Source organism: Tympanuchus pallidicinctus, unplaced genomic scaffold, assembly GCF_026119805.1.
Source record: "Tympanuchus pallidicinctus isolate F22 unplaced genomic scaffold, pur_lepc_1.0 scaffold23, whole genome shotgun sequence".
In the NCBI taxonomy this organism is placed as follows: domain Eukaryota; kingdom Metazoa; phylum Chordata; class Aves; order Galliformes; family Phasianidae; genus Tympanuchus; species Tympanuchus pallidicinctus.
The window spans coordinates 643632-669203 of NW_026294740.1; the positions used below are offsets into that span (position 1 = coordinate 643632).

General features: G+C 49.6%; 3 protein-coding genes across 9 annotated transcripts in view; 2 read left to right on the forward strand and 1 right to left on the reverse strand.

The window, feature by feature from the left end:
* The first annotated feature begins 560 nt into the window (after window positions 1-560).
* ADPRM (ADP-ribose/CDP-alcohol diphosphatase, manganese dependent) lies at window positions 561-3844 on the forward strand. The gene is made up of 3 exons (XM_052688189.1): window positions 561-1398; window positions 1573-1689; window positions 2625-3844. The coding sequence occupies exons 1-3, from the start codon at window positions 684-686 to the stop codon at window positions 2909-2911; spliced, it is 1119 nt and encodes a 372-aa protein (XP_052544149.1). The 5' UTR covers window positions 561-683; the 3' UTR covers window positions 2912-3844.
* Window positions 3845-4355: 511 nt separating this feature from the next.
* Window positions 4356-9915, reverse strand: TMEM220 (transmembrane protein 220). Of its 2 annotated transcripts, XM_052688191.1 has the most exons (6): window positions 9796-9915; window positions 9588-9617; window positions 8770-8830; window positions 6367-6490; window positions 5384-5443; window positions 4356-4527 (listed from the first exon to the last, which is right to left on the reverse strand). In XM_052688191.1, exons 1-6 carry the CDS (start codon window positions 9865-9867, stop codon window positions 4395-4397), a joined length of 480 nt encoding a protein of 159 aa, XP_052544151.1. In that variant the 5' UTR covers window positions 9868-9915; the 3' UTR covers window positions 4356-4394. The 2 variants fall into 2 exon arrangements, with proteins under 2 accessions (XP_052544151.1, XP_052544152.1); XM_052688192.1 differs by lacking the exon at window positions 9588-9617 and having other exon boundaries at window positions 9796-9902.
* Window positions 9916-18339: 8424 nt separating this feature from the next.
* The window catches only part of MAP2K4 (mitogen-activated protein kinase kinase 4), an 84503-nt gene continuing 77270 nt past the window's right edge, over window positions 18340-25572 (forward strand). The window contains exon 1 of one of the 6 annotated variants that reach the window (XM_052688181.1): window positions 18340-18528. In XM_052688181.1, coding sequence (XP_052544141.1) covers window positions 18429-18528 — 100 coding nt within the window. In that variant the 5' untranslated portion in view covers window positions 18340-18428. Of the gene's footprint in view, window positions 18529-22675; window positions 24879-25572 lie in introns of those variants that run through there. The other 5 variants (XM_052688183.1, XM_052688186.1, XM_052688188.1 and 2 more) reach the window with 5 other exon arrangements.

Consider the following 25572-nt stretch of genomic DNA (forward strand, 5'->3'; position numbering starts at 1 on the left):
CATCGTCACTGGACTGTCACACTGCTGTCGCAGGTGCACGAGATGGAGAGTTGTGTGGCCCGGCTCCGTACGCACTGATGAACCGAACACATCCGGCAGTTGTGAGACTTCAGCATTAAAAACGAGGAAATGCGTGCAGAGAACCGCAGCTCCCGGGGCAGCGGAAGGTTCTCCCACCCCTCGCGGGGCTCCGAGCAGAAAGCGTGAACGCGACAGAAACAGCGCACGCGAGAATGCAAGCAGGAAGGCAAAGGAGCAGCAATTCGGAGAAGGGCTCCACGATTCCACCCCGCCCCACCGCCGGGAAACACTCACTCTCCTCCTTCGCCTTCTTCACCCTCTTCATGGCCAGCAGCAACCCTCCGCACAGGATGAGGGCGGCTCCCAGCGCCCGCCAGGACACCAGCTGCAGGGGGAGAGCTCGGTCAGGGGCCGGGCGCTGCCCGCACACGTCGCCAGGCGGGGTTCCGGCCCCGAGGCGGGGGGAGCGGGACCGGAGCGAGCGCGGAACTCCCCTCCTATTCCAACCCCCCCCCCAGTTCTCACCGTGCGCTGCGGTGCTGCGCGGCGGCCGCTTCCGGGCGGCAATCGGGACGCGGAGCGGCAGCCCGGTGCCGGCGCAGCCCCAAGTGACAGAAGCGGCGCCGCGGCCCGGGCCCGCAGCGCCTGCATCTGGCTCGGGAATGCGACAGCGGCGCCGAGCGGGAGGCACCACGGCCGCCACAGCTGCCAGCAGCGCGGGCCGCGCAACGCCGCCATTCCGCCCGCCCGCCCGCTCCTCCACCCCGCCCCGCCCCGTAGCCCGCCCCTTCCGGCCCCGGGCGGCGGCCGCCATGGAGGCCGCACCGCGCTTCTCCTTCGGGGTCATCGCGGACGTCCAGCACGCGGACGCGGAGGACGGCCGCGATTTCTGGGGCTGCCGCCGGCGGTACTACCGGCACAGTCTCCGCCTGCTGCGGGCCGCCGTGGAGGCTTGGGCCGCCGAGCGGCCGCCGCCCGCCTTCGTGCTGCAGCTGGGCGACTGCATCGACGGCGTCAACGCGCGGAGCGGCTCCGCCGAGGCGGAGGCGGCGCTGGCGCGGGTGCTGGCGGCGCTGGGACGGCTGCGGGTGCCGGTGCACCACGCCTGGGGCAACCACGAGCTGTACAACTTCGCCCGGGCCCGCCTGGCGCAGAGCGGCCTCTGCAGCCGCCCGCCGCCGGGCCCCGGCCCGCCCGCCGCGCCGCCCGGCGATTGCCACGCGTACCACTTCTGCCCGGCGCCGCGCTTCCGCTTCGTGCTGCTGGACGGCTACGAGCTGAGCCCGCTGGGCCGGGACGCCGACAGCCCCCGGCACCGGGCGGCCCTGCGGCTGCTGAGGGAGAAGAACCGCAACGCGGATCTCAACAGCCCCGCAGGTATCGCCGCGCTCGGGAGGTGCGGCGCTAAAGCGGCGCCCGGCCTCGTGCGGGGAGCCCCGAGCTGAGGTGCCGCGGAAATCCCAAGGATAAACCATTGTTGAGAGAAGGGAAGCAAATAAGGAACCTACAGTAGGTGCGTGCACGTGTGCCTAACCTTCTTCTTCATCGCAGGACTGGAAGAACCTCAGTTCGTAGAATTCAATGGAGGATTTAGCCAAGCCCAGCTGGACTGGTTCGATGACGTACTCAGGTTCTCCGATGAAAACCATGAAAAAGTTGTTGTTATGGGTAGGTGGATATGGAGGATATATGCAAAATGGTTACGAAGCAAACTAATACAAGTTAGCAGAGGAAAACGTAGTATCAGGTACATATGTAAGTGGTGTAGTTGGAGAATAGCAGCTGTGTCTCACACTCGGATGAGCTTGTTGGATAGAGGCAGCAGCCTGAGCTTCCCACCCAGGAAAGCTGCTTGTTTGGGAGCAGCTTGATTCATAGAATCATAGAATGGCCTGGGTTGAGAAGGACCACAATGATCATCCAGCTCCAACCCCCTGCTATGTGCAGGGTTGCCAACCACCAGACCAGGCTGCCCAGAGCCACATCCAGCCTGCCTTGAATGCCTCCAGGGATGGGGTATCCTCAATCCCCCAGAAGCAATCTGGCAGCGTCTGAGTATTGCTGAGCTGGGACCTAATATTCTGAAATCAAGATGCTGTGTAAAGAAGAAGATGAAAGATATTTGAAAGGAAGAAAGAAATGAAATATGAGAACTTTACAGATGCCCTGATTTTTCCTGCACTCCAAACTAAAGTGGTTCTGTTTATATAGAGAATCACCAAACAAGGATGTATAGGCACTGGGCACTACACAGGAGAAGAGGCCAACTTCCACCTTGCCATAACCTCCTGCAGGTGGTTGTCAGCCTCTTCTCCCCTGTAATTAGCAATAGAACAAGAGGGAATGGCCTCTTGTTGGAGGGGAGATTCAGGTAGGAATCAGGTTAGGAAAAATTTCATCTCCAAATGAGCAGTCAGGCACTGGAACGGGCTGCCCAGGGAGGGCACGCCATCCCTGGATGTGTTCATGATGTTGTATTGAGAGATGAGGTATAGTGATGGTAGGTGGATGGTAGGACTGGGTGATCTTTGAGGCCTTTTCCAACCTTGCTGATTCTGTTACGTGTTAAGTAACTTTTCTGCTTCTTTCCCTCTCTGCTGCAGGTAATCTGCCTATTCACCCAGATGCTTCAGACAAAGTTTGCCTAGCCTGGAATTACAGAGATGCCCTTTCTGTCATACACTCTCATCAGTGTGTGGTCTGCTTTCTTGCAGGGCACCTGCACGATGGTGGCTACTGTTTAGACTCACATGGTGTTCATCATCTTACTTTGGAGGGGGTTATTGAAACTCCACCTGAAAGCAATGCCTTTGGAACTATTTATGTCTATGATGATAAAATGGTATTAAAGGGAAGGGGCAGAATTTCAGACAGAGTGATGTGTTTCTGAAAATGCCAAGCTGATGTCTAACTGCAAACTTTTCTCCTTTAGGAAGTACTCAGACTAAAAAGTACGGCATCCAGCATGTTCTTTGCTTGTAGAAAGATCTACATGTCTGATGCTTGCAGTTTTAACTCTCATGTTTCTCTCTCAGATACAGAACTCTAAAAATTATGTTTTTGTAAGGAACAAGACTTAACTTTTTGGAGAATAGAGAAGGCCAGTAACCGTGTTTGAAGAATGCAGAATGTTGACTTAACCACCCAGTCCTGAACAGATTGCTGTTCATTGTGAAAAAAACAGAAACAAAAAGCCACTAGGTGGTAGTTTTGTTTTTCCAGGATATACCTGATTTAGTCAGATTTAAAGCATTAAAATTGTACCCACCCAGAAGCAGCTACATACATCTAGCTGGAAAATCCAAGCTGTAGCCTAAAGCAGTCTTCTTAATGCTGCTTTAAAAGACTAAAGTCATTTTGAAAAAAGTGAAGCCAATGAAAATGAGCACTGTCTATGCTACATCAGAGCACAGTGCAGAGAGGCCCAAGCTTTAAAATAAAATAAAGGCAGGAAAACTATGGCATCGTGTAATGCTGCAGATATAGCAGGTGGGATACGTGTGTATCCCTGGCCTGCAGCAGCACTGAGGGAAACAAGCTCTGAGCTCTGACTGGGGATGACTCGAAGTGTGTTGCTGTGCTGCATCTGGATCCATGCTGTCTCCACAGCCTGAGTATTCACGCTCACCTGCACGTGCTTCTCCATGACCAGTGATGATGGAGCATGCTTACTGTCTCCGGGCTGCTGCACGAGTTCTGATTTCCAGGAACAGAAATTCTTTGAGAAGCAGGTTGTAACAGTGACTGTGTCTGCTGGCGGCACTCTGTGAGCATGCTTTTTGCAGAAAATAAAGAAGCTTTCACTTGGTTTTCTTTAGAAAAATAGTATTTACTACTCTGTCAAAACCATGACTTTCAGTTAAAGGTAACAGCAAAAATATTGCTTTAGATATATTCCACTTACAATTTTAGCGTAGGAACAGAAACAGACTGGTTCACCTTTCAGCAAATCTCAGTGGAGTATCTTGTCAGACATCTTTCAAGTTTTATATCCATAATGAGTCATTTGTTGAAACAAAGTGTTTGATCTACTTTTCCCTTAATGTTACAGAACAGTAGCTTTCCCAGATACAAGGTGGAAGAAGAGACTGAACTGGGGATGCCCAGATATTTTGAATAATTAATCTTCTATCACAAGAAGGTCAAGGATGCTTTGAAAACATCCAAAGAAGCAGGCTGAACAGTATCCATAGAAAAATTCTCCCCTTAAATTCACAATGTTCTTCATTTTTTTTTCCTGGAAGCCTCAAGCCACACTGTGGGAAGCAGCCACCCATTCCTGTCCTGTCAGACTGATACTAACCTTTCATTAAGAACCAAAAAGCAGCAGCAAATAAGGTCAGAATATTTATTTATGTGCTGTCTCCACCTGGTCAAATCACAGTTTTACAGTGTTCTGGCCAAGATTCTCGCATCTCTTTGTTCACATAAATGTACAGCCATGAAATGAAGGGGAAGAGAGCAACCAAGATCGCAGCAGTCAGATGAATTCCACCCAGCGGATTCCTACAAAGAAGCAAATGCAACAGTGCAGTTTCAATTCAGACTGCTACCACTGCCGTGGCTGTGGTTGGCTAAAGACAGCAGAGAGCCTTTGGCTGCTGTGTCATCTCTATGTAGCTTCTGTAGCTGCATCAGCAGAGTCTTTAGTGGAGCTGTACCATATGCCAGCAGAAATGTGTTCTGCCACCTTCACAGGCTATGTGAAACAGGTGACAAAAGCACTGCCCAGAGCACATTGCGTGATTCAACATTACAAAATATTGTTTGGCAGCCTGAGACTTATCATGCTCCCAGCTATTACAAATTAATTTAGTGAAACTGCTGTAATACAGATCTCCAGAGAAGCTGGAAGGGAAAGCACTTGCTCCCCTGTCCGTGCTGGTAGAATGCAGCAGACCCCATTAGACAAAGCACTCACTGGAAAGCTCTTAATTTGGGAGCAATGGTAGAAATGGTTTTGTAGCTTTCATTAGCAGTAGTGGCTCATGTTCACTGGCCTGTTCCACAGAAAGAGCACACTGTCTTTGTACAAAAGGGGAATGTGTCTCCTGCTCATTATTGCAGAAGAAGCAAGAAAAAAAAATGTTTTAAGTTTTTCTTCCCCCCACTTCTGCAGACTTCTAGATGTAAAGGATCCCACAAGCTGCAGCACCAAATACTGCTGTTGAGGATTAAGATTTAGATGGTAACATGAATGGGAAAATCACAGAACATGATGAGTTGGAGAGGATCCAACAGAGCTGAGCTCCACACAAACATCAAAACATGAAGTAGAAGAACAAGCAGCCAAAATTACCAACAGGTTTCCAAGAAGCTACTCAGTAAATCTGAACATATGAGTGAATTAAGAAAAACTTACTTTGCTGAACTGCGACAAAGACTCATCCATGTTGTAATGATCACCAGACCAAACAACTCTCTAGAAAGCCAAACAAAAACTAGATCAGAAAATAACAGAAACATCTGCTTGCTTATGAAAAATGCAGATTGCCTCCAATAGGGTAAGTATGGGCTGTCTCCCTTTGGAGATGTTAGATATATGTCATAGGGACTGCACTTCAAATAATTACAGTATTGCTTCCCATCTCAAATCTACAATCACACAACTCAGCTGTACAGCTGCAGAAATTCCTGCTTCTGCTTTTGTTCCATTGCTAAACTTAATATAAAAAATCCCTTCTATTAAAAAAAAACCCCACATATATAAAAATAAACTTAACTATAAAAAATAAGTGAAAATATAACTTCTTTATATAAAAATATACTAAATATAAAAATAAACTTCTATAGCACATTTCCCTCATCAATATATATAGCAAAGCAACACTGCACTACTCCTCACTGTAAACAGAAGTGCTAGCTGCTACTGCTTCCCCTCTGCTGAGCAAGCACCCAGTTTAGCCAAGCATTCAAGGGAATATCCAGGTGAAAGATCCTTCCTCCTCCTTGGTACCCAGCAATTCAGAGGACTCAGCAGCCTGTGACAGTTAAGCACAGAAATGGTATCCCCTCAAGAGTTTTTACCACTAAATGCTATTTGTACAGCTCCTGTAGCACAACACACAGCTATTTCACAGTACTGTGCTGTGGTCTCTGAAAGCCAGAACTGTCCCCAGTTAAATCTAGCTGCCTCAGTTGGGTAGGATTCAGGCATGATCCTTCAGCTGCCTTTCAGTCCTTTTATCCAACAAATTGCTGGTTTGTAATGCTGTATTCCTTCCTCCTTGGTTTGATTTACCAGAACCAACAGCACCACTGCAGCAGTCCAACAGAGCTTAGCAATGTGACCCACTGGGAGACAGCCTGGTGTACCAAAGTCTTTCAGGGGAATTCAGTACTTACCTGCCCTCCTCTTCATGCAAGATGTTTCCTTGAGTATATGCAAACAAAGAGTAAGCCAAGGAAATGGCCCCAATAATACAGCCAGCAGAATGAAGGTCACAGAGGCTCCTCCAAAAAAAGTTTTCTGAGGAAAAGAATAAGCTGGCAGAAACTGCAATGTAGCATGAAGTACATTCTGTGAATTGAAGAGTAACTAAGCTGCTAACAGAAATGCCTGCAGCACATATGCCCTAGGCAGGAAGACAGAATTAATACCATGTATGATTATGGAAAGCTGCTAGAAAGTGCAGTTGAAATTGTACAGTAGCGAGCTGGGGTCTTCCTTTCCCAGGAATGCAAGTTCTTGGCAGCAGTGCTGCAAAGAAAATGGTTTCCTGTTAGCCTAAGCAAGCAAAACATGTTCCAGCGTTCAGTATGCACAGAAAATCAGAAGGCAGATTACAAATGGGAGTTTGCTTAATTAGGAGAAACAGCTCTTCTGGAGTGCACGTTCACAGCTCTGACCAGCAGTGCTAACGCCATGGCACAAAGAGCATCTGCCTCCATGCTCCCTGACAAGCCCCCCTCTGACCTTTTGCCAGTGACCATGAGCAACATGACATCTCTGCCTCGGGGCTGGGGACTAATGTTTTAGAGAGAGAAACAGAGACATGAAAAATCTGAATGGACCCACGGTTTCTTCTCGCTTTCCACGTCCATTTCCTCGAGGAGGAGAGGTGAAATGGCACATGCTGAGCTCCAGATGATCTCAGCAACATCCATAGCAAACACCGGGAAGTCAAAAGCAGTCTTTCCTAGGCACTGACTTCTCCAGGCAAGCATGAAAAATAATGGGCTGCCAAAATTCAAGAGTTCATTGTGACCTAACTTCATAATAACACTATAAACTAATCATTTGGCCAAACTCACTGCAGCTCTGCAGAGGCTGCATTAGAGGTTCCATAGGCCTGAGTGACAAAGACCACTTGTTGAATTTACATAATGTCAAATTACACAACAGTTGTGCAGTTTTAATCTTGATTTCCTAAAGATTGTGGTGCAAGTAACATACCTGTAAATTAGCTTGCAGATTGTCCTAACCAGTTGAATGCCTCAACTATGTTGAGGCTGTACCTACTGCAAGCCTCCCCTGAAATGTCTGAAAACTCAGGCAGCGATTCTCATAGGTTCTGTTTTTATGAATGGTGCCACACTGTATGCTTAAGGTGGAAAATTATAATGGTATGATTTGTGACAATGACTGTACTCCTGAAGATTTTCTCTTCTGGTAGAAGCATAGTTTCAAATCAGATTAAACATTCACTCAGAGAAGATGCAGTTACTTTAATTGACAATAGTCATGATACCAAAGATTTAAACAATTCAGTTTGTAATTCAAAAAACAGGTCCCTTTGTGCAAACATTGTGGGAAGGCAACAAGGGGCAATCTAAGAGAGAAAGAAGTTCCAAAGCGCAGTCTGTGTATTTCAACATCAGTGCTACCTACAGGTAAACTACGGAACCAACTAAGAGATCCCTTGCAAGAACCCCTTGACTGAACAGGGCAGGTGCAATGTTGGATTTAACATGTATGGCAATCCTGAGAGTAGGCAAGAACTTCATGGGAATTGTATGAATATTCACGCATACAGTGCATGAATATTGCATACAGTGAGGGTGATCTAGCTCTGGGGTATGCATGCTTTGTGGAAGGATCCCCATGCACCCAGCGCTGCAATAAACAAGTGTTGGCTTTCTAAACTATCTTTTGGTTTGGAGAGTTTTCTTACTTACGTTTTTCTGTAACAGTCATTTAAAAATTAAAACTTATTTTCTGGAGTCCTGGACCATATCTGATCTGAACAGTTATTTCAACACCTCATATAGGTTAGTCCTCAGTGTGCAACACTGGAAACTCAGTCACTGCACAGACTTCTCCGAGCATCAGCACCACTGCCTGTGTGCCGTGTGGAGCAGGTGTAGTACTTGATACTAAAAAAGACCTTTAGCTCTCTCAAAGCATTGTGCAGAGCTTAACAGCTTGTATATGACACAGGTAAGCAAAAACCCAACTTTACAACAGAGAGACTGCATGAATTAAACTATGTACTAAGGTCAACAACAGAGCCAGGTTCAGAACATGCTCCCAGGATTGTGCTCCATTTGTTGCATGAGTGCTTAAATAAAGGTGTAGTGGTAAGACCAACCCTGTGGCAGCCCTTTAAGTAGGGCTCCTGTGTTTGCTTGCAGCATTTCCAATCACAAATACTAATACTACCTTCAGCAGAAGCAGGTCCCTCAGCTTTCTGCACACAAAACGTAGCAGGACACGTGTCCATACAACCTGACCTGTGACTCTGTGAAAACAAACTTTTCAGGGGCAAAATCTGAGCAGAGATTCTGTTTTACACACTGATACCATACCTGTTACCAAAGGGTTAAGGACAACAAACAGCGTAAGGGCAGCCGGCACCAAGTAGACAACCTATTAATCAAACACAAACTTAGCAAGCTAAGGAAGGAGATGTAGTCACCCAGAGCAATTTCTCCACAACATTTTGTGAGATGCACAAAGTAGCTGTACAGCTCTCTCCCTTCCGTATTCCCCAGTACTGCTAGCACTACCCTGTGTGCAGGAAAAACCCAGTGCTCCCCTACCTGCCACCCAAAATCCTTGTGTGACACAGCTGGAGGAGGTCAGCCAAGCACCAGAACTCGTGCTCCAGCTCCAAGGTTGCATTGTGGTTCCCCTCGGGAAAGGCCCTGCGAGGAACTGCTCTCCACTCCCCGACCGTGCCGGGTGGGAACAGCAGCAGCCCCGTTCCTGCATCCCGGCCTCGGCACTGCCAGCTGGGCTCACCGCTCAAGGGATGTGCGGGGAGCGCAGGGGCACGGCAGGGGCACGGCAGGGGCACGGCAGGGGCACGGACCCACCCACGGCTCCCGCTACCCACGGACACCTCTGGCCGCTGCGGCTCCAAGCCCCGCTCACACCGCCCCAGGACCACTGGCGGCCGCTCCTGAGAACGACAGCAGTAGACAGAAGAGAGCGAGTCTTCTTTAACTTTCTTGAGAGCTCGGGATCCCCGCTGAGGCCCGCGCTGGCGGGAGCCAACAGAGCCGGTGAGCCCCGGCGAGCGCAGGCGAAACGGGGCGGGCGGGACCGGCGCGCTCCGCGTTCTGCCGCTAGCCGAGCGCGAGGGCCCCACGTTCAGCCCCGCGGGGCTCCAGGCCGTACTCACCACCCACAGCCCAGCGTCGGGATCGTTCACCTGCGGCGAGGAAGCGCACCCTGAGCCCTTGCAGCCTCCGCGCGGGCCGGGCCGGGCTCGGCGGGCGGGACGCGGAGGAGAGAGGCGTGCGGGGGGCCGGGGCCGCGCCGGAGCGCCGTAAGGCCGCGAGCCCGAGCTCCGCCGCGGCCTGGGACGGCGTCCCGCCCGCCGCCCTCACCTGCACGACGGCCGCCAGCCCGAAGAAGGCGGCCATAAGAAGGTTGCAGAGCCTCCACGGCAGCCCCGCCATGGCGGCACGGCTTTCCGCCTCCGGCGGGGGGCGGGATGGCCGCCCTTCGTCCTGCCGGGGCCGCGCGGCCGCCAGCGGGTGTCTCGGCGGGTTGTGGGACCTCAAACCCTGGAGGTTTCCGAGGCTTGGCTGGGCTGAGCTCTGGGCTGCTGGTGCCGATAATCCTGCTGCAGGTGGGGTGATGGACTGGAGCCGTCCTGACATCCCTCATGCCAGCATTTTCGTGTTTCTGCAATAAATCGTGTACCAGGAAGGAAAAGTAGATAATTGTCTGAGGAAATAAAGAGGAAATAAACATGAAAACGTGCACGGTAAGACTTCAGTGAAGCGATCTGCAAACTCTCCACCCCTGGAGGTATTTTGAAGATGTGCAGATGCGGTGCTTCAGGACGTGGTTTAGTAGGAGACATAGCAGTGCTGGGTTAACAGACATACTTGATGATGTAAGAGGTCTTTTCCAAGCTAAATGATTCTGTGATTTCTGTAGTTATCAAAATGCATGAGCTCTTACAAGAACAGCCTTGCCTGAGCACTGAGCAGCCTTGCCCCAGGACTGCCCATCTCCAGCTCACCAAAAGTCTGTGTGCCTGTTGAGCCAACCATTGACTCACAGATGTAACCTGTCACACCACCATGGATCTGCCTGGCCATCAACTGTAGATTGACTGCCCAGCTTGATGTTAGACCTGCCTTGTCATCAAGGACTTCCCTGGTGGCTCAGACTCTCATTTGGGTCTGGCTGCAGCTCCTGGGCCTGCACTGCTCACCCCACACAGAGGTGGTAGAAGAAGCTCTAGCTGGCATCTCGCTTTTATCCCTGTGCTCAGCACTGGTGAGGCCTCACCTCGAGTGCTGTGTTCAGTTTGGGGCACCTCAGTACAGAAAGGACATGGAGGTGCTGGAGCAGGTCCAGAGAAGGGCAACAAGGCTGTGAAGGGCTTGGAGATTGTGGCCTATGGGGAGAGACTGGAGGAACTGGGGCTGTTCGGTCTGGGGAAAAGGAGGCTGAGGGGAGACCTTACTGCTCTCTTCCAATGTCTGAAAGGTGCTTGCAGCAGAGCGGGGCTGGTCTCTGCTCACTGGTGACAGGACGAGGGGAAATGGCCTCAAGTTGGGCCAGTTTAGGTTAGGTATCAGGAAAAACTTTACAGAAAGGGTTGTTCAGCACTGCAATGGGCTGCGCAGGGAGGTGGTTGAGTCAGCATCCCTGGGTGTGTTTAAAAAACATTTGGATGTGGTGCTCAGGGCCATGATTTAGTGGAGGGCTGTTAGGTAGTTTGGGAAGGTCGTGGTTGGAATCAATGAGTTTTAAGATGTTTTCCAACCTGAGCGATTCTGTGATTCTATGATTCCATGATTCTATGATTCTATGATCCTTTGCCCTGTGCTGTCCCTCCCAGCTCCTGTCACTTGTGGAGCGGCCAACGCTGACAGGAAGGTACAAGATGGGCTGTTGCTGCTGTTTTCAGGGATATCTTGGTCAAGAAGGATTATGAAAGACTAGATATTGATTTTTCAGCATAAGCAAGACAAAGTAAGGAGCTTCTGTGAATGCAGCAGTCTGGTTCCTCCCTGTAGTTGAGAACCACTCTCTAGTCATGAAGAACATTGTGGGCCCACCTCTATACGCAGTCAACATGGAAGAAAGATTTATGTAGTAGCAGGTATCCGAAACATGACTTTTTGTGTACTGTAGAAATAATGAAGATACTGGCATCTGGATTCACAGAAGAGAAGGTCTTGTCATTACTTGAGAGCATCTCACATGTATCTCCCATCTCCCCAGAACCGTGAAATAAAACAGTTCTGGGTATCACAGCTTGGGATTGTTGTGATTTGAAGAGCCCGAAGTAATGAGGAGTAATATCTAGTTGGGGATAAAAGGAGCTTTATGCTTTTCCCAGCCAGCATGCTGGGATTTAAATCACTATTTTTGTATAGACCCTATGGTCTAGGATTCATTCTGTACTGAAAAAGCGATTCAGTTGTTTTTTTTTTTTGCATTGCCTGGAGAACAAAAAGAGTACTGCTCAGAAAAACAGTACTTCTCATCATTTCCTGATCACTTATCTCCCAAAGTGATAGTTACCAAGTGTTGGGCTGTTTGTCCCACTGATTGCTGTAGCAGTGTTCAACTCCACTCGCATCTCACCAAACTGTAATATGGAAGACATATGAGTGCATTTGTGAAGGGGATGACTGCTCATCTAGTCCTGCTATTTTTAGCTAAGTCTTCTCTTGTACAGGTTATGAGAAATTAAACTTCTGCACAGTATGTTGCAAAGAAGCAAGAGCTCTCATTGTAAATGGCTGCCATTGTTAGAGCTCCACTGAGTAGGCTTTATGTTTCATAATAATTGTTTTATTCTGTATCTTAAACAATTGCTGGCAGCTGCAGGCAGAACAGCAGGCCACATCCAATATAACTAAATCCCCCTCGACGTTTAAATTGATTTGAAGCCCATCAAAATTAAACTGATCTCCACAGGTGCCCATAAGTGTACAACTTTCCTATTAACAAGCACTCCAGGAAGAGGTTACCAATCCTTAGAGAAAAGCTCAGGGATTACACTGCAGCAGGATGTGTACACTTTGTTTTCCTCTCAGCAAACCCAGCTTGAACTGTGTATTTCCAAGAGAAACAGGCAAAATGTCCTTGCAAATTTTCCGTAAGTCTCCAAGGAGCTGAATCCCCTTGGTGAGGCAGCAGGAACAATGCTTAATTCCTTGGTTCATGTTTTTTAAGGATGTAAGATCTGGCCAGAGAGCACTCAGTCAAGTTTGTCTCTGTGTTGCAACCTCTGCTACCAGATCTTCAGTCCATTCCTTTCACCTTGGAAGAGCTGAGCTCCAGCAGTGAGTACAGGGGGCAGTGTACTGAAATCACCCAACAGTTAGGATGCTCAGTGAGAAGTAATGGCTTGGAACAGTCACCTCTCTGCACAGCCGTCTGGACAGTACTAGAGCTGTTAGTTTTTATGCTTAATTTCCAAGTCCAGGCCAGGCTTCTGAATGTATTTGCTAAGAAAGGGGAGGGTATTTCAGGCTATAAAAGAGAAATGTCAAAGACTTCCAGCTGGATAAAATGTAATAGTGTTGCTAGGAAGAATAAAGAGAGTTGAATGTTAAGATAGAGTATCTTTTGTTAGAGCAATTTATATGATGGGAAAATAAAAACAGAGTCTGTACACTACCTCTTTTCAGCTGGGAAGCAAAAGTGTGAATTTCTGTCCATTTTCTCCATATTAGCCGATTTTGCAAAATGAAAGCTCAGCTGGGATGAGCTCCGACTGATCTGTTTGACTGATCACAACTCACTGCACACCCCTGCACCAAGGCCGTGGTTGGGCTGCAGGGAGAGCTGCTGCTTGGCATGTCACAGAGAGGAAGCAGCAGCTTCTGGAGAGTAGCTGGGAGACAGGAGGCAGAGAAACAGTCAGAGAGGCAGTATCAGGGCTGTGCGTGGAGTGGGACATGATTTCTGCTGCCTCACCAAGCAGCAGTGGGATCTGAGATCAGCTCAGCTGTGTGTTCCACTGCCCTAGGGGAAGCCACCAAGAAAAGAAGGGAGCAGTGAGGTAGGGGGCTGCTAAACTGGTGAAGAGCAGCATCTGCTGGGTGCTTGGAAGGGGCTGCGTGGGGGCTGTCAATCTGTGAGTTAGCAAAGCACAGTGACACGAGCAAGAGAGTGTGAAAGACCCCTCTCTTGAGAAGGTGGGGGAGAGGAGGGGATTGACTTGCAAACTCTGTTTCTGTTGCATCTCTGTTTCATCAGGCTGTCTTATTCTTGGCTGCTCTGATTCAAAAGTAATCATTCGTATTTTATAAATGTAACAGATCTGTAGCACTTGGTGTACTTACTGCAAAAATGAGTCCAAGTTTGTTTACTTCAAAGCTTTACCAACGATCGTGAACACTTGGAACCACCCGCACGGACTGAAGAGACTTTCTCCGAATGGAATGAGTTTCCAGCAATACTGCTTTCTCCCGTAAGAGGGAGGCCAAGAACATTCAGTACATCTGTATGATTCAAGCAACTTAAAAATTGGTTCAATGTGAGATGAAACGTTCTTCCTTGTTATACCTCTGGGAGTTTGTTACTTAGCTGGTAGAAACCCATGCTTGCCTTCATCTAGGGAACTCCAACCAAAGGACAGAAGCTTTTACTGAGAGTGCTGGAGGGGCAGACCAGACAGCCAACCTGCAATCCTGGGAGTGCCACGCTGTTGCCCAAGAACCTGCACCAGAGATGTCACTTGTCACAAAGCTAACTTGGGACATTCCATAACTGAGGAAGAAGCAGACCCAAGGGCAGGTTTACAAGGGTTTCACTGAAGTAGTGTTATGATCCCGAGACCTCCCTCCTCCATTAGGGAAATGAGTGACGACCATGAATTTTTGTAGCAGTTTATATGCAATTTGCAACAAAGCATGGTACAAAGACATTGAATCACATCACTACACCAGTTCTGACTCGGCCACTCATCTTCCCGTATTGCCATGCACAGCAGGGCTCCTGGTGCATTGCCTGAGGTTGTTTCCCAGATCTTGCTCTTCTCTGGAGTCAAATGAGAGATTTTTGTTGCCTCTCAAAACAAGATTTTTGGTATTTTGGCACATAACCTGCTTGCTTCTCTTTGTACATCCCACAGAAGAGCTCAGACAGTAACGTCTATTGAGACAAAGCAATAAGTTCTTTCAGTGTAGAGCAGTTGGCCCTTTTGTCACACACTGACAGAGTCACCCATTCCAGTGACCACACCATGCACATCCTTGCAGACAATGATGATGCTACCATGAGTGGCCATAGATTGGTTTTGGTTGGATCAAAACTGGTCTGGGTGGAAAGGTGGAATGAGGAAGGGCTTGGAGGACTTAGTGCATTCCTGGTCCAAAGATCCTGACTGAAGCTCAAATAGGGAAAATACTGGAGATAAATGCATGGCTACACAGACAACTGCCGTACAGGCTTTGGCCTTATTTGCATTAATTGATGGGTCGTGTCCCATGAGGATGGAAGGATGGAATCTGCTTTAGTGAGAAGGAGAAGAACCTCATATTCACTGCTTTGCTGACTTCAGAATTTGAACATCTGAAGTGTTTAATAGATAAGCCTCCTTTTTGTCCTTATTTTAATCCTATGTTAACAACCCTTTTCCTACCTCATTATTTTGCAGTGCTCACACAAACTGACCTACCTTATGCTTTTGCCAGATGCTTTCTATAATTCTAAAGACCTTCTCAGTACCCCAGTACAAAGTTCTGGAGGATCCCACTGAACAAGGCACTTGTATGTACCTGGAATATAACAAAGCATTGCACAGCCACCGTGAACTTCTCAGCAAAAAACTCTAATGTTCCAGCATAACACAGTTTTTGTAATCATTATTTTTTCATAGTCAAAAGTAGTAGGTCTATGTATGTTAACTTTAGTTAGATTTTAACGTCAGCTCACCTGACTCTGAAGATATGACTACTCTGGTGAGAAAACTGTACCTCGAGGGCTAATTATCAGTGACTGTTAGAATGGAAGAACATATTGAAAGTATTTTCCATTCTGACTCCAGTTCTCTTTACCTGGATGATTCACACTCGAGAGTACCTTATAAACTCCATAGATAACCCTGAATCCACACCATGGCAACAAAACCAGCAGTGTTCGGTGCCAAACTGAGAATTGGTGGAAAGAGCCAGAATTCAACAGGTACAGCCTCAAGTATTATGATGAGCAACACAAATACTGGTGAAGGAACAGCTAGATAGAGGGTTTCAAGAGAGTCTAGAGGTATAATGGTGAGCAAGCTGAACACTGGTGATAGTAAAGGCAAATGCCATCCTGGAAAGCAGGATAAGCTGCAGTAGTGTGCCTAGACAGGACACTATTTAAAAAAAAACGCAGATCCTCAGAAGGAAGTCAAAGGAGTACAGTGGAGATTCTGGGAGGCACAGAAAACATGAAGAAAGGCTGAAAGAATTGGATCGATGCAGTCTGTAGAAGACAAAGTCAAAGTAAAAAGGGGAAGGGAAACAGTCACCAATTGCCTTAGAGGTCATTTCAAAGAAGGGAATTACTTGTCTTGTATTGCTGTAGTGAACAGGAAGGGATGTAAAGGATTTCAGCTCAGACAAAAAAGCTTAAATTAGGCTTTCAGCTAATGTCTGGATAGTAGAGTGACAGAGCAGATTGCTGGGGGATGGTGCAATCTCCGTCACTGGGGGTCTTTAAGAACAAGTTTCTCAAACATTTCTTAGGACAGATATTGTTGATCCTCCTAGATTTGCAGGGCAAAACAAGATAAGCAGTATAATCTTTACCTATGCAAACCAGATGCAGGTGACCTGAAGCAGAGGTGGCAGGCAGCTGTCAGCTTCTGACTGTTTTCCAGCAGGCACTTGGTTTCTTTATTGTGACTTATAAGATGTCAGCTTTGAGCTTGCACTCTTGGTTAGAGCAGAAGAGAAAGCTTAAGGAGAGGGAAGAGAAAGGAAAGTTGTGGAATTAGGGGAGATGTCTTCAGTGCCAGGGACTAGACTACACGTGACCCCCACTCAGGCCTTTATACATAAGTTCACATGGGTGAAAAAAGAAAGCTTTTCAAAAGCAGCATCAGCTGGCTTTGTAACATTGAAGAAAAGAAAAAGAAAAAAAAAGCTGGAAGAATCCTCAGGTGTGGTCCTGAATTCTTCCTTTCTGTGCTGCTTTTAAACCAGGGCTTTTACTCAGGTCCCATCTGACCAGTGCTGCAGCTGCATTGTTGCCCTGTCCCCACTGACCCAGACGATGACCTGGAGACTTGACTTCCCATCTTTTCTTCAGCTCTCCTCATTGCATTTATCTTGCCTGGCAGTTTGGCATCTTGGCTCAATCTGGTTGCTGTCACAGCACCTGCTCTGCTTGCCTTGCTCAAACCCACTCTGATGGGAATGAGGAGTCTCCTCTGGGAGTAAAGGAGCAGAGGACAAGGATACATCTTCTCCTGGAGACGTGTGCTTGTGCTGCTGCGTGCAGCAGGGGCTGTCCTCTCTGTTGCAGACTGGTCTGAGTGCCAACATTTGCCTCAAGAGGTGGCACCATTGCCACCAGTGATGCCCATGCAGAACACATGCAGGAAGTCCTTGTGGGAAGCTCTGTGCATGAGGGCTTCCTGTTTCTCTCCCTCCAAAGCAGCAAAGAGAATGGAATGTACATGCAGCTTTAAGAGAGTTAGCAATGACTCCAGAGGAAGCAGCGGCCAGAGTAGGATGGGTTGGAGCCTAAGATCAAACCCAGCAAACATGTCACTGGGATGTAAGCCTGAGTGCATGAGGAGTGTTCTCCGGCATTTGCCCATGGAAGCCATATCAGTGACAGGGAGAAAGTTGACTGCAGTCCTTTTGGTGTGAAAAGGATGGAGCTGAAACGGTAGATGATCAGGAACACCACTTTTGTCAGTGGATCTCAAGTTATAAAAGAAGTCAGTATTATTTCTGTGATGATGAAACAGGGACTACTGCAGGTGAAGGAGGTGGGCTGGAAAGAAAGCTCTTTTCTTCTGGGACAAATCTTACTGCTCCAGTCCCTGGTGCATGGTGCTGTCCCTTAGACTAAGACTGGAACTAGAGGTAGGACCACAGACAAAGCAGATGCAATGTGCTGGAATTAACAGCAGCTAATGGAGGAAATAAAATGATGACAGTGGCAGCGGAAGGAGGTTGTTGCCCTGGCTGTAATGGAAAACACAGGATGAAGTTAAGCTCTGCAAGGAAGGGGTTTCAGGTAAGTCATGAGAAGACAAGTTGACAGGTAGTTGCCAGTGTGAGGGAAGGGGTTGTGTGTTGAGAAATGTGGTACTGCTTGGACAAACTGCTGGCCCGATCCGAGGCGGAGATGAGAGACCAGGGAAACAAGAAGGTTGGGCACTCCTGGTCAAACAAGTTCATTGGGTGAAACAGTGGGGCACACCATCACACTGGGATCACGGCACACACGGGGCTCATGGAGGGCACGCAGTGGCCCAAAAGTGGATGATGGCCAGTCCTGGTGGGAGTGAGCAACGTCTCCCTGGTGGGGAGCACTGCAGGCGAAAGCAAGAGGGACGCAGCACAGCGGTGCTGGGTGTGGGGGTGGGGACAGCGGCCAGGAGACGGAGGCACCAGCTGCTGCCCACCCGCAGCCGGGCGCTGCCCCCCGGGGGAAGGGAGCGGAGGTGGCTCCGAAGGAGGACGTGCGGGGGGGGGGGGCAGTACGCAACGCCGAGCGGCCCGGCGGCGCGGGGCACGGGCACGGCGGCGGGGAGGGGCCGCCCTGGAAGCGAAGAGCGGGGCGGGGGGCGGCAGACCCCGGGCCCGGCCGTCGGCCTCACGGGGAAGGCAGCGGCCCGGGCCCGCACCGCCGCCGCAGCGGAACGCAGCCTGGGCGGCCGCGGGCGCCCCGCCTGGGAGGGGTTAAGCGGGAGCCCCAGCCCGGGGGCGGACGGCGAGGCTCCGGCGCCTGCTATACGGCGGCGGGGCTCTAGGTGTCCTGCCTGGGAGGGTCCCTGCTGCATTGCAGGCTCCGCGCCGCTCCGTCTCCGGCGCGCACAATGGCGACTCCCAGCCCCAGCAGCGGCTCCGGCTCGGGCGGAGGGAGCGGGCCGGGCCCGGGCGGGCCGCCGGCGCACGCGGCCGTCAGCAGCATGCAGGGTAAGCGGCCCCGCGCTAGGCCGCGCCGCCGCCGCCGCTTCCGGGCCGGGCGGCGCTCCCCGCTCTAGGCCTCGGCGCGGCCCCGCTCCGCCTGCGGCTCTGGCGGCCTCCGAGGGCCGGCCCGGGGGGCGGCGGCCGTCGCGCGGCGACCCCGCGGCTCCGCCTGGGACCGGCGCGGCCGCTTCGGGGCGAGAGGGGAGCTTCCCCTGGGGCGCGGCGGGCTCCGCGGGCCGCACGCGAGCGGGGCGGGCGCTGCCGAGGGCTTCTCCCGCGGGGTCGGCGGCGCCGGCCGCCCCGTGCCCCCCGCGCCGGGCCCTCCTCGGGCGGGCCGGGGCCCGCGGCCCGGCGTGGCGCCGGGATCCACCCCCCCCCGGGGCCGAGGCTTCCCCCTCGCCACTCCCGCTTTGCCGCCGAGGGCTCCCCAGGAGGACGGGCGGCTCCGGCCGCCTCGGTGCGCTGCTCTGTGGCGCCGCGGCCCCGAGCGGTCGGCTCCCTGGGGAGGGGCCGGGGTAGGGAAGGCCGGGAGGAACGAGACAAAGGCCGGGGGTCTCTCTCCGGCTCCCCGCGGGTGCGCTGCGCGTCGTGCCGTGCGTGGATCTGTCTCATCCCCGGGTGGCGAAACGCCCCATCGGACCGCGGGCTGCGGCCGTGCCGTGTGTGTGCGACGCCCGAATGGAACTTAGCGCTTTGGGGTCGGCGCGGCAGGAAGAACGCGCCGGGATGCGCCGCGGACCGAGCCCGGGAGGGTGGGCCGCAGCCCGAGGAGTGTCGCGTTCTGCTGCGGCACCGAGCTGGGATCCTCGCTGCTGCTCCGCGCCTCCTGGGCCTGCGTGTCTCTGTGTGTGTTTGTCTGCAGACAGATGTTTAAGTAAAAACAGTTTAATGGTGAACTTGTGGTTAATTTTGCTGTTGTTGTTTGTTTTATGGAAATGTACGGTTATTACTGCAGGGTAACGTTGCCAGCATTCCCATCTGTGCTTGCTAGTGGCAGAGTATTCTTGCAGAAACCATGGATATTCACTTTTTGGAAAGTCGCAAGTGAATACCTTTGGAGTTTTCTCTTTAAAGCTGCACCTCTGAAAAATACTCCCTACTCGAGCAACGTTTTAACTGGTATCAGACTGAGGCTGCATAGTGCAGGTTTATGACTTTTTAGTTTAATACAAGGATGGTGGTACTTAGGAATCTGTTTGCATTTTCCTTTTTCGAAGAGACCAGAAGGGAAGGTCGTGCTCTCTGTGGTTATGGCAGAAGAGCACAGTTTGCTATAAGTCTGTTCTGTCCTGCTGGGGCAGGCGGCACCGATGTGGAGGCTGTTGGGGACCTGTTTGGGTGGAGAGCTGATTACATAAACTGCAGAGTTTGGTATTCTCAGAACCAGATCTGTGTGTGAAGGTCCAGTGTTTGTCAGACCAAGGAAGGACCTGTTGGTGCTGGGAAAGTAATACCGTGCATGTTTACAGTACCCTTCAAAAACCACGATCTCAGACCTCTCAATGTAAAGTGGATGGGTTAAAGACTGACTGAAGGTGCAGTTGTGCTAAGACCAGAAATAGCCATCTTGCAGTGCTGTTATAACTTTTGTATTGCCCCCTTTATTTCCACCTGACCCATATTTATGAATCATTGCTGTGAATCCCATGTATCTTCAGGGCTGAGGTTAGTTCTGTGCTGACATGAGGATCTGTGATGCAGTGTAAGTTTGCAGTGACAGAAATATCCTGTGAGGGATGGCAGTCATTTCCTTTGCACTTCCTTTGGAGTGCCTTTTTAGGTGTGAATTCATAGAGTCAGACCATTTTGATGATATGCAAGTGTTTGCAGTGAAATCTGGTGTTAAATAAATAGTTGTGTTTTTTTGTTTTTTTTTTTTTTCCTTACGTGAACAGATGTGTTGAGGTGTCCTGGGAGGAGCTGAGGCGTAGGGACCCAGGTGGCTCCAGGGGTCCTTGTGGCAGAGGTGAGCACGTGGCTGCCACAGTGGTGGAGAAGTCCTGAAGCTGGCAGGGACCTCCTGGCTGCACAAGATGAGGAAAGCTGCGGCAGGAAGGGTTGTTTGGCTCTGCAGGTAGCTCTGCAGGCACCCACACAGGTGCTGCTGCCCTGCAAAGTGCCATGGCCTCATCCCCAGTGTGCTTCCCTGCTCTTCCTGGTGCTGGCTCCCTATTGACACCAATGTCTCCGCAAACTGAATGCTGCAAAGCAAATCACCTGAAAGCAACACATCGAGTTTTCTCTCTTTTGGGTGCCCAACATTTGCTTGTGGTGGGGCTGGGTGAGTGCTGATGCAAGGAATGCTCAGGAATGCGTTGCTGGGTGGGGACAGAAGCAAGTAGGACTGCCTTGGTATTGTTTTAATTGGCTTAAATGGTATGACAAGGTAGAGCAGGGAAGTCATTAAACTGTGGAGTAATTATAGTATATTTAAAAAAAAAAAAAAAAAAGTTCTGATGAGTTAATTTTCAGCCAGAAGCATTCTCAAAGCTAACTTGTGCAACTGCTGCTGTAAGGGAGGCAATAAGAGCGAGCGGTTGGAAGAAGGGAGCTGCTGCCACAGCTGGCAAAGCTCTTACTCCTCAGATAGCACTGGTTTCTGGAGGCCTTCAAGCCTTGTAGTCAAGCAAAGTGGTGCTTCAGGTCTTCGTGCCCTTCCTGTTCTGCATGTCCAGATTCATTCCTATGTCTCCCTGGCTGATGGCGTTTGCTGTTGTGCCCATGCACCTGGGAACTTCACTCCTTCCCAGAGCATCCCCCTGGCAAGTGTGGTTCTGTTCAGTGCGCGGTTGACAGATCAGAGACAAAGGAGAGCTGGAATCTTAAGTACTGAAAATAGGTTTTACTTTTTTTTGTGTATGTGTGTGTGTATACAAATAGTGGCCTGTTTCAGTGCACTGGTGACCGATGATGTGAGAAATTGCTTTCCCTCTGTCAACGGTTTATGGGCTGGTCCGGCCCAGTTCCGTGACCAGCAGGGCGGAGGGATCTGCGGATCCGCGCCTCTGGGAAAGGGGAAGCAGGGGACCCCAAAATACTTGAAAAACAACAGCACTGATCTGAGGTGGAACAAATGATTTTACTAAATATAGTATTAGTAAACTACAAAGAGAGAGAGAGAGAGAGAGAGAGAGAGAGAGAGAGAGAGAGAGAGAGAGAGTCTGTTTGAATTGTATAGACTTCACCACAATCCTGGGGTGAGAAGTGCAGTCCAGTTGAGTGACTGAAGTACAGTCGGCGAAGTGCAGATGGCAAAACGCAGGCGGCGAAGCGCAGACAGCGAAGCGCAGACAGCGAAGAGCAGGCGAAGAAGCGAGCTCAGGTGACCTTGCATGGAGTTATATCCCCTTGCTGACCGCAAAGCCTCCTGGGGAAATGTAGTTCTTCTCCGACGGACGAACATTCGGCAGATATCAAACACCATCCCCAGTGCATTACATGATGTTATGGTGTGGAATACTGATGACCAAAAATCATAAAACCATGACACCCTCTTAGTTATGTGCAACAGTAAAAGCCCAGGAACAGTCTTGTGTATTTGGTGTCCTCATTTCACTGTGGGTGAAACAGGTTCTGTGGGAAGTAAGATATCCCACTTTGAGAGTGGCTTTAGAAAATGTAAAAATGAAAACACAAGAACAAAATAGTAGTCTGAGCAATTTTGCATTCTTTTACTCTGAAGAAAGGTTAAGGGAACTGGGCTTGTTTAGCTTGGAGAAGAGAAGGCTCTGGGGAGACCTCGTTGTGGCCTTCCAGTGCTTGAAGGGAGCATAAAAACAGGAGGGGGAACGGCTGTTTGTGAGGGTGGATGGTGATGGGACAAGGGGAATGATTTTAAAGTGAGACAGGGGAGGTTTGGGTTGGATATGAGGAGGAAGTTTTCAGCCAGTGGGTGGTGAGGCATTGGCACAGGTTGCCCAAGGAGGCTGTGGATGCCCCATCCCTGCAGGCATTCGAGGCCAGGCTGGATGTGGCTCTGGGCAGCCTGGGCTGCTGGTGGGTGACTTGCACACGGCAGGGGGTTGGAACCAGATGATGCTTGTTGTCCTTTTCAACTCAGGCCATTCTATGATTCTACTGACTGAATTATTGATACTCTTTACTGCAACTTTGAAAAATTTTGCTATAAAAATTAGAAATTTAATTAATTCAAAGGTGTATATAAAATTTAATTCTAACTGAGGTCTGAGAAGTCAGTCACTGTATCTCTAGAGCCAAGCAAGAGCTGAAGTGCTTGTGACTGTTGTGCATCCAGCTCCTGCATTCACCATCCCAAGAGTGCTGTAAGCAAGCCAGGGCCTCTCAGTGCACTTGCTGGTTCTGATGCTGCTGCCTCTGTGTGGAGAGAATGAGTGGGCAGCTCCTGGCAGCAGAAGGGGAGACAAGACCCTGGTGCATCTGGGCTGATTCTGAACAGAGCACAGTGTGGGCACTGCCCCTGTTCTGTGGTCGGAGCCACGCCAGCAGTGAGTGGCTCATGAGTCTGTGTGCAGATGGGCTGGTGGTGGCCTTGGGGGTAGCGGGCAGGGAAAAGGCTGGCAGGTGGACTTCTCCAGGGAGGTGAGATGTGCAGAGAAAGTGAGGAAATGAGTACCTCTATTCATGGCAATTTGCTTAAGGAACCACAAAGAATGGAATTTGGAGAACAAGAAGGCAGTCATGAAGCAAAGAGCTGCGTGAGTAGCAGGTTAGGTATGAAGCAGTGTTCGGATAGCCAGTGAAAATGCAAGTGGTAATACAGATAAGAAAACAAAGAAAATAGGAAAGCATAAGGTAAAAAGAGGAGAGGAGGAGAAGATTAATCCTTGTCCTTAATAAGTAGTAAACCATATGCTATCTTTCACTGCATATTAATGACCTGTTGTTATTCTAATGTGGGTAAAGTGAATTATGTCTTTAGCAGATGGGAACTGGTTGAATAAAATAGAAAGTTGACTGCAGTTATCAGTGCTCACAAAGGAATTCTGAAATTGGTATGTTAACATACAGTGCTGTTGTAGATTGACAGTAGCAAATTTGTCAGATTGTTTTGTGCGTATCAGTTTGGACATGTTTGCTTTTGTTGTAGGAGGTAAAGACCCTTCTCTGGTGAGCAAATGTTACTTCAGTTTGTGCTCACCAACTCATCCCTGTTCTGTGGCTCTGCCAGGACACAGTTGGGCTCCTGTCTGTGTGCTTGTTTAAGTGCACTTCTGTGTGTGGTACTGCATTTCTTGGTAAGGATTAGTTTTGCCTTTCAGTTTTCAGCTTTGGTTTACTTGTAATCAGCTGACATTTCCAGTATATCTGCTTTCCTGTTAAAAGGGCAGTCCAAAAATGCTAATTAAGTCTCATCAGGTGAAAGAAGATTTGTGTGTTACTTTATGCTGACTTGATGGAACTGACAGAGGGGGAAACACCACTGTCTGTCAATACAAGGACCATAAGGTGAGGGAGAGGACTGCCGTGAGGAAGCAAAAAAACAACCAAAAAAAACCCCTTCCCCCCAACTTTCTGAACTTAATTTTACCAACAAGTTCCCAAAATGAAGTCAATTCATAGTCCATATGTGTATAGAGTGAAACATTAATTATGTGGATAATTGTGGATGCATCAAGCCATACGTGTATGAGACAAACATAACCTCCTTGTTAGCGTCTTGTAGTTGGGCATGACTACTGCCTTTGAAGTCAGACATCACTTGTTGGATTTCAGCTTGATAAAATACTCTGGAGGCTTGCTCCCTAATGGGAGGGGTAGCTGCCGTAGCCAGTAGGGGCTGGAAGGAAAAACTGTGAGAGAATCTGCTTGGGGTGTTTGTGCCACACTGCCCTGTGGGCAGGAGTCGGCAGCAGACGTCCATCCAAGTTTCACCACAGTTATGTTTATTAAGGTACAAAAATGTCTGAATGGATGTTCTGCTTCTGGCACTCTCTGAAAGGTTTGGGTGTGTTAATACAGACTGTCTTTCAAAAGGTGCTGGTTGTGTTTCCAGATCTGATGTACCTTTTTTAAAGTACTGACTTGTATTCTTCCTTAGCTATACTTATTTTTGTTGCCTTCCTGTCTGTGTGCTGAGACCAAAGCATTCCCTGTGGGGAAGTGGAGATGGCTGTGCTGGTCAGAGGAAAATGCCCTTGGCATTGCCAGCTGAACATCTTCCTTGTGACTGTGGGGTTGTCACCTAGTTCCTGGGACATGAGTGCTTCCATGGCTTCCTGCTCAGGATGGATTTTTATTGTTGTATGTTCTGACTAGGAAAGAAGAACAAATGTTTCACTAGTTGTTGAACCCAATGCTGCGTGATTTGGTTCTAACATCTCTTCTACAAAGAGAAGCTCAGTCCCTGTCAAGATACCAGTCACCTGCATCTTTAAGTAAGCTGGTCTAGTATTTATTACACATTTAAGCTGATTTTTGTTCATATCATTTTGGTTGATCAGTAGTGATAGGCATTGCAATGTTGTCCCAACCCAAAGAGTCTCTCTGGGCAGCTGCTGAGTGTGCCAGCGCGACTCCTGCAGCACCTTTCTCCAGCCTGCTGGTGCTCCCTGTGTGGGGCCCTGAACTTCTGGCTATCACAGAATCACACAGAATCACACGGAATCACAGAATTGTAGGGGTTGGAAGGGACTCCAGAGATCATCGTGTCCAACCCCCTGCCAAAGCAGGTTCCCTACACCAGGTTGCACAGGTCGGCATCCAGGCAGGTCTTGAACATCTCCAGAGAAGGAGACTCCACCACCTCCCTGGGCAGCCTGTTCCAGTGCTCCGTCACCTCACTGTAAAGAAGTTCTTGCACATATTTGTGCAGAACTTCCTATGCTGCAGTTTCCGGCCATTTCCCCTTGTCCTGTCTCCACTCACATCTCTTTTTAGTGTTGCAGCAGAAATGTGTGAGCAGTAGGTAAATGCAGTGCCTGTTGGTCACTGAAAAAAATGCTTCCCTTATAAAAAAGTGTGTTGCTGTAGCTGTATTACTTAACGTGCAGTAGTGAACTCATGGTAAATCCCCAGGGAGACGCTTTGCCTGCACTTCTGCAGTTCAACTCACAGAGCACCTGAACACGG

Bases quoted from the DNA above. Each gene is read 5' to 3' on its own strand.
- ADPRM (XM_052688189.1), top strand. From the start codon at position 684: ATGCGACAGCGGCGCCGAGCGGGAGGCACCACGGCCGCCACAGCTGCC. The intron at 1,399-1,572 runs GTATCGCCGCGC...TCTTCATCGCAG, and splicing joins GGATCTCAACAGCCCCGCAG to GACTGGAAGAACCTCAGTTC. The intron at 1,690-2,624 runs GTAGGTGGATAT...TCTCTGCTGCAG, and splicing joins TGAAAAAGTTGTTGTTATGG to GTAATCTGCCTATTCACCCA.
- TMEM220 (XM_052688191.1), bottom strand. From the start codon at position 9,867: ATGGCGGGGCTGCCGTGGAGGCTCTGCAACCTTCTTATGGCCGCCTTC. The intron at 8,831-9,587 runs GTGAGTACGGCC...TTTGATTAATAG, and splicing joins CCGACGCTGGGCTGTGGGTG to GTTGTCTACTTGGTGCCGGC. The intron at 6,491-8,769 runs GTATGGTATCAG...TCTTTTCCTCAG, and splicing joins CCTTAACCCTTTGGTAACAG to AAAACTTTTTTTGGAGGAGC.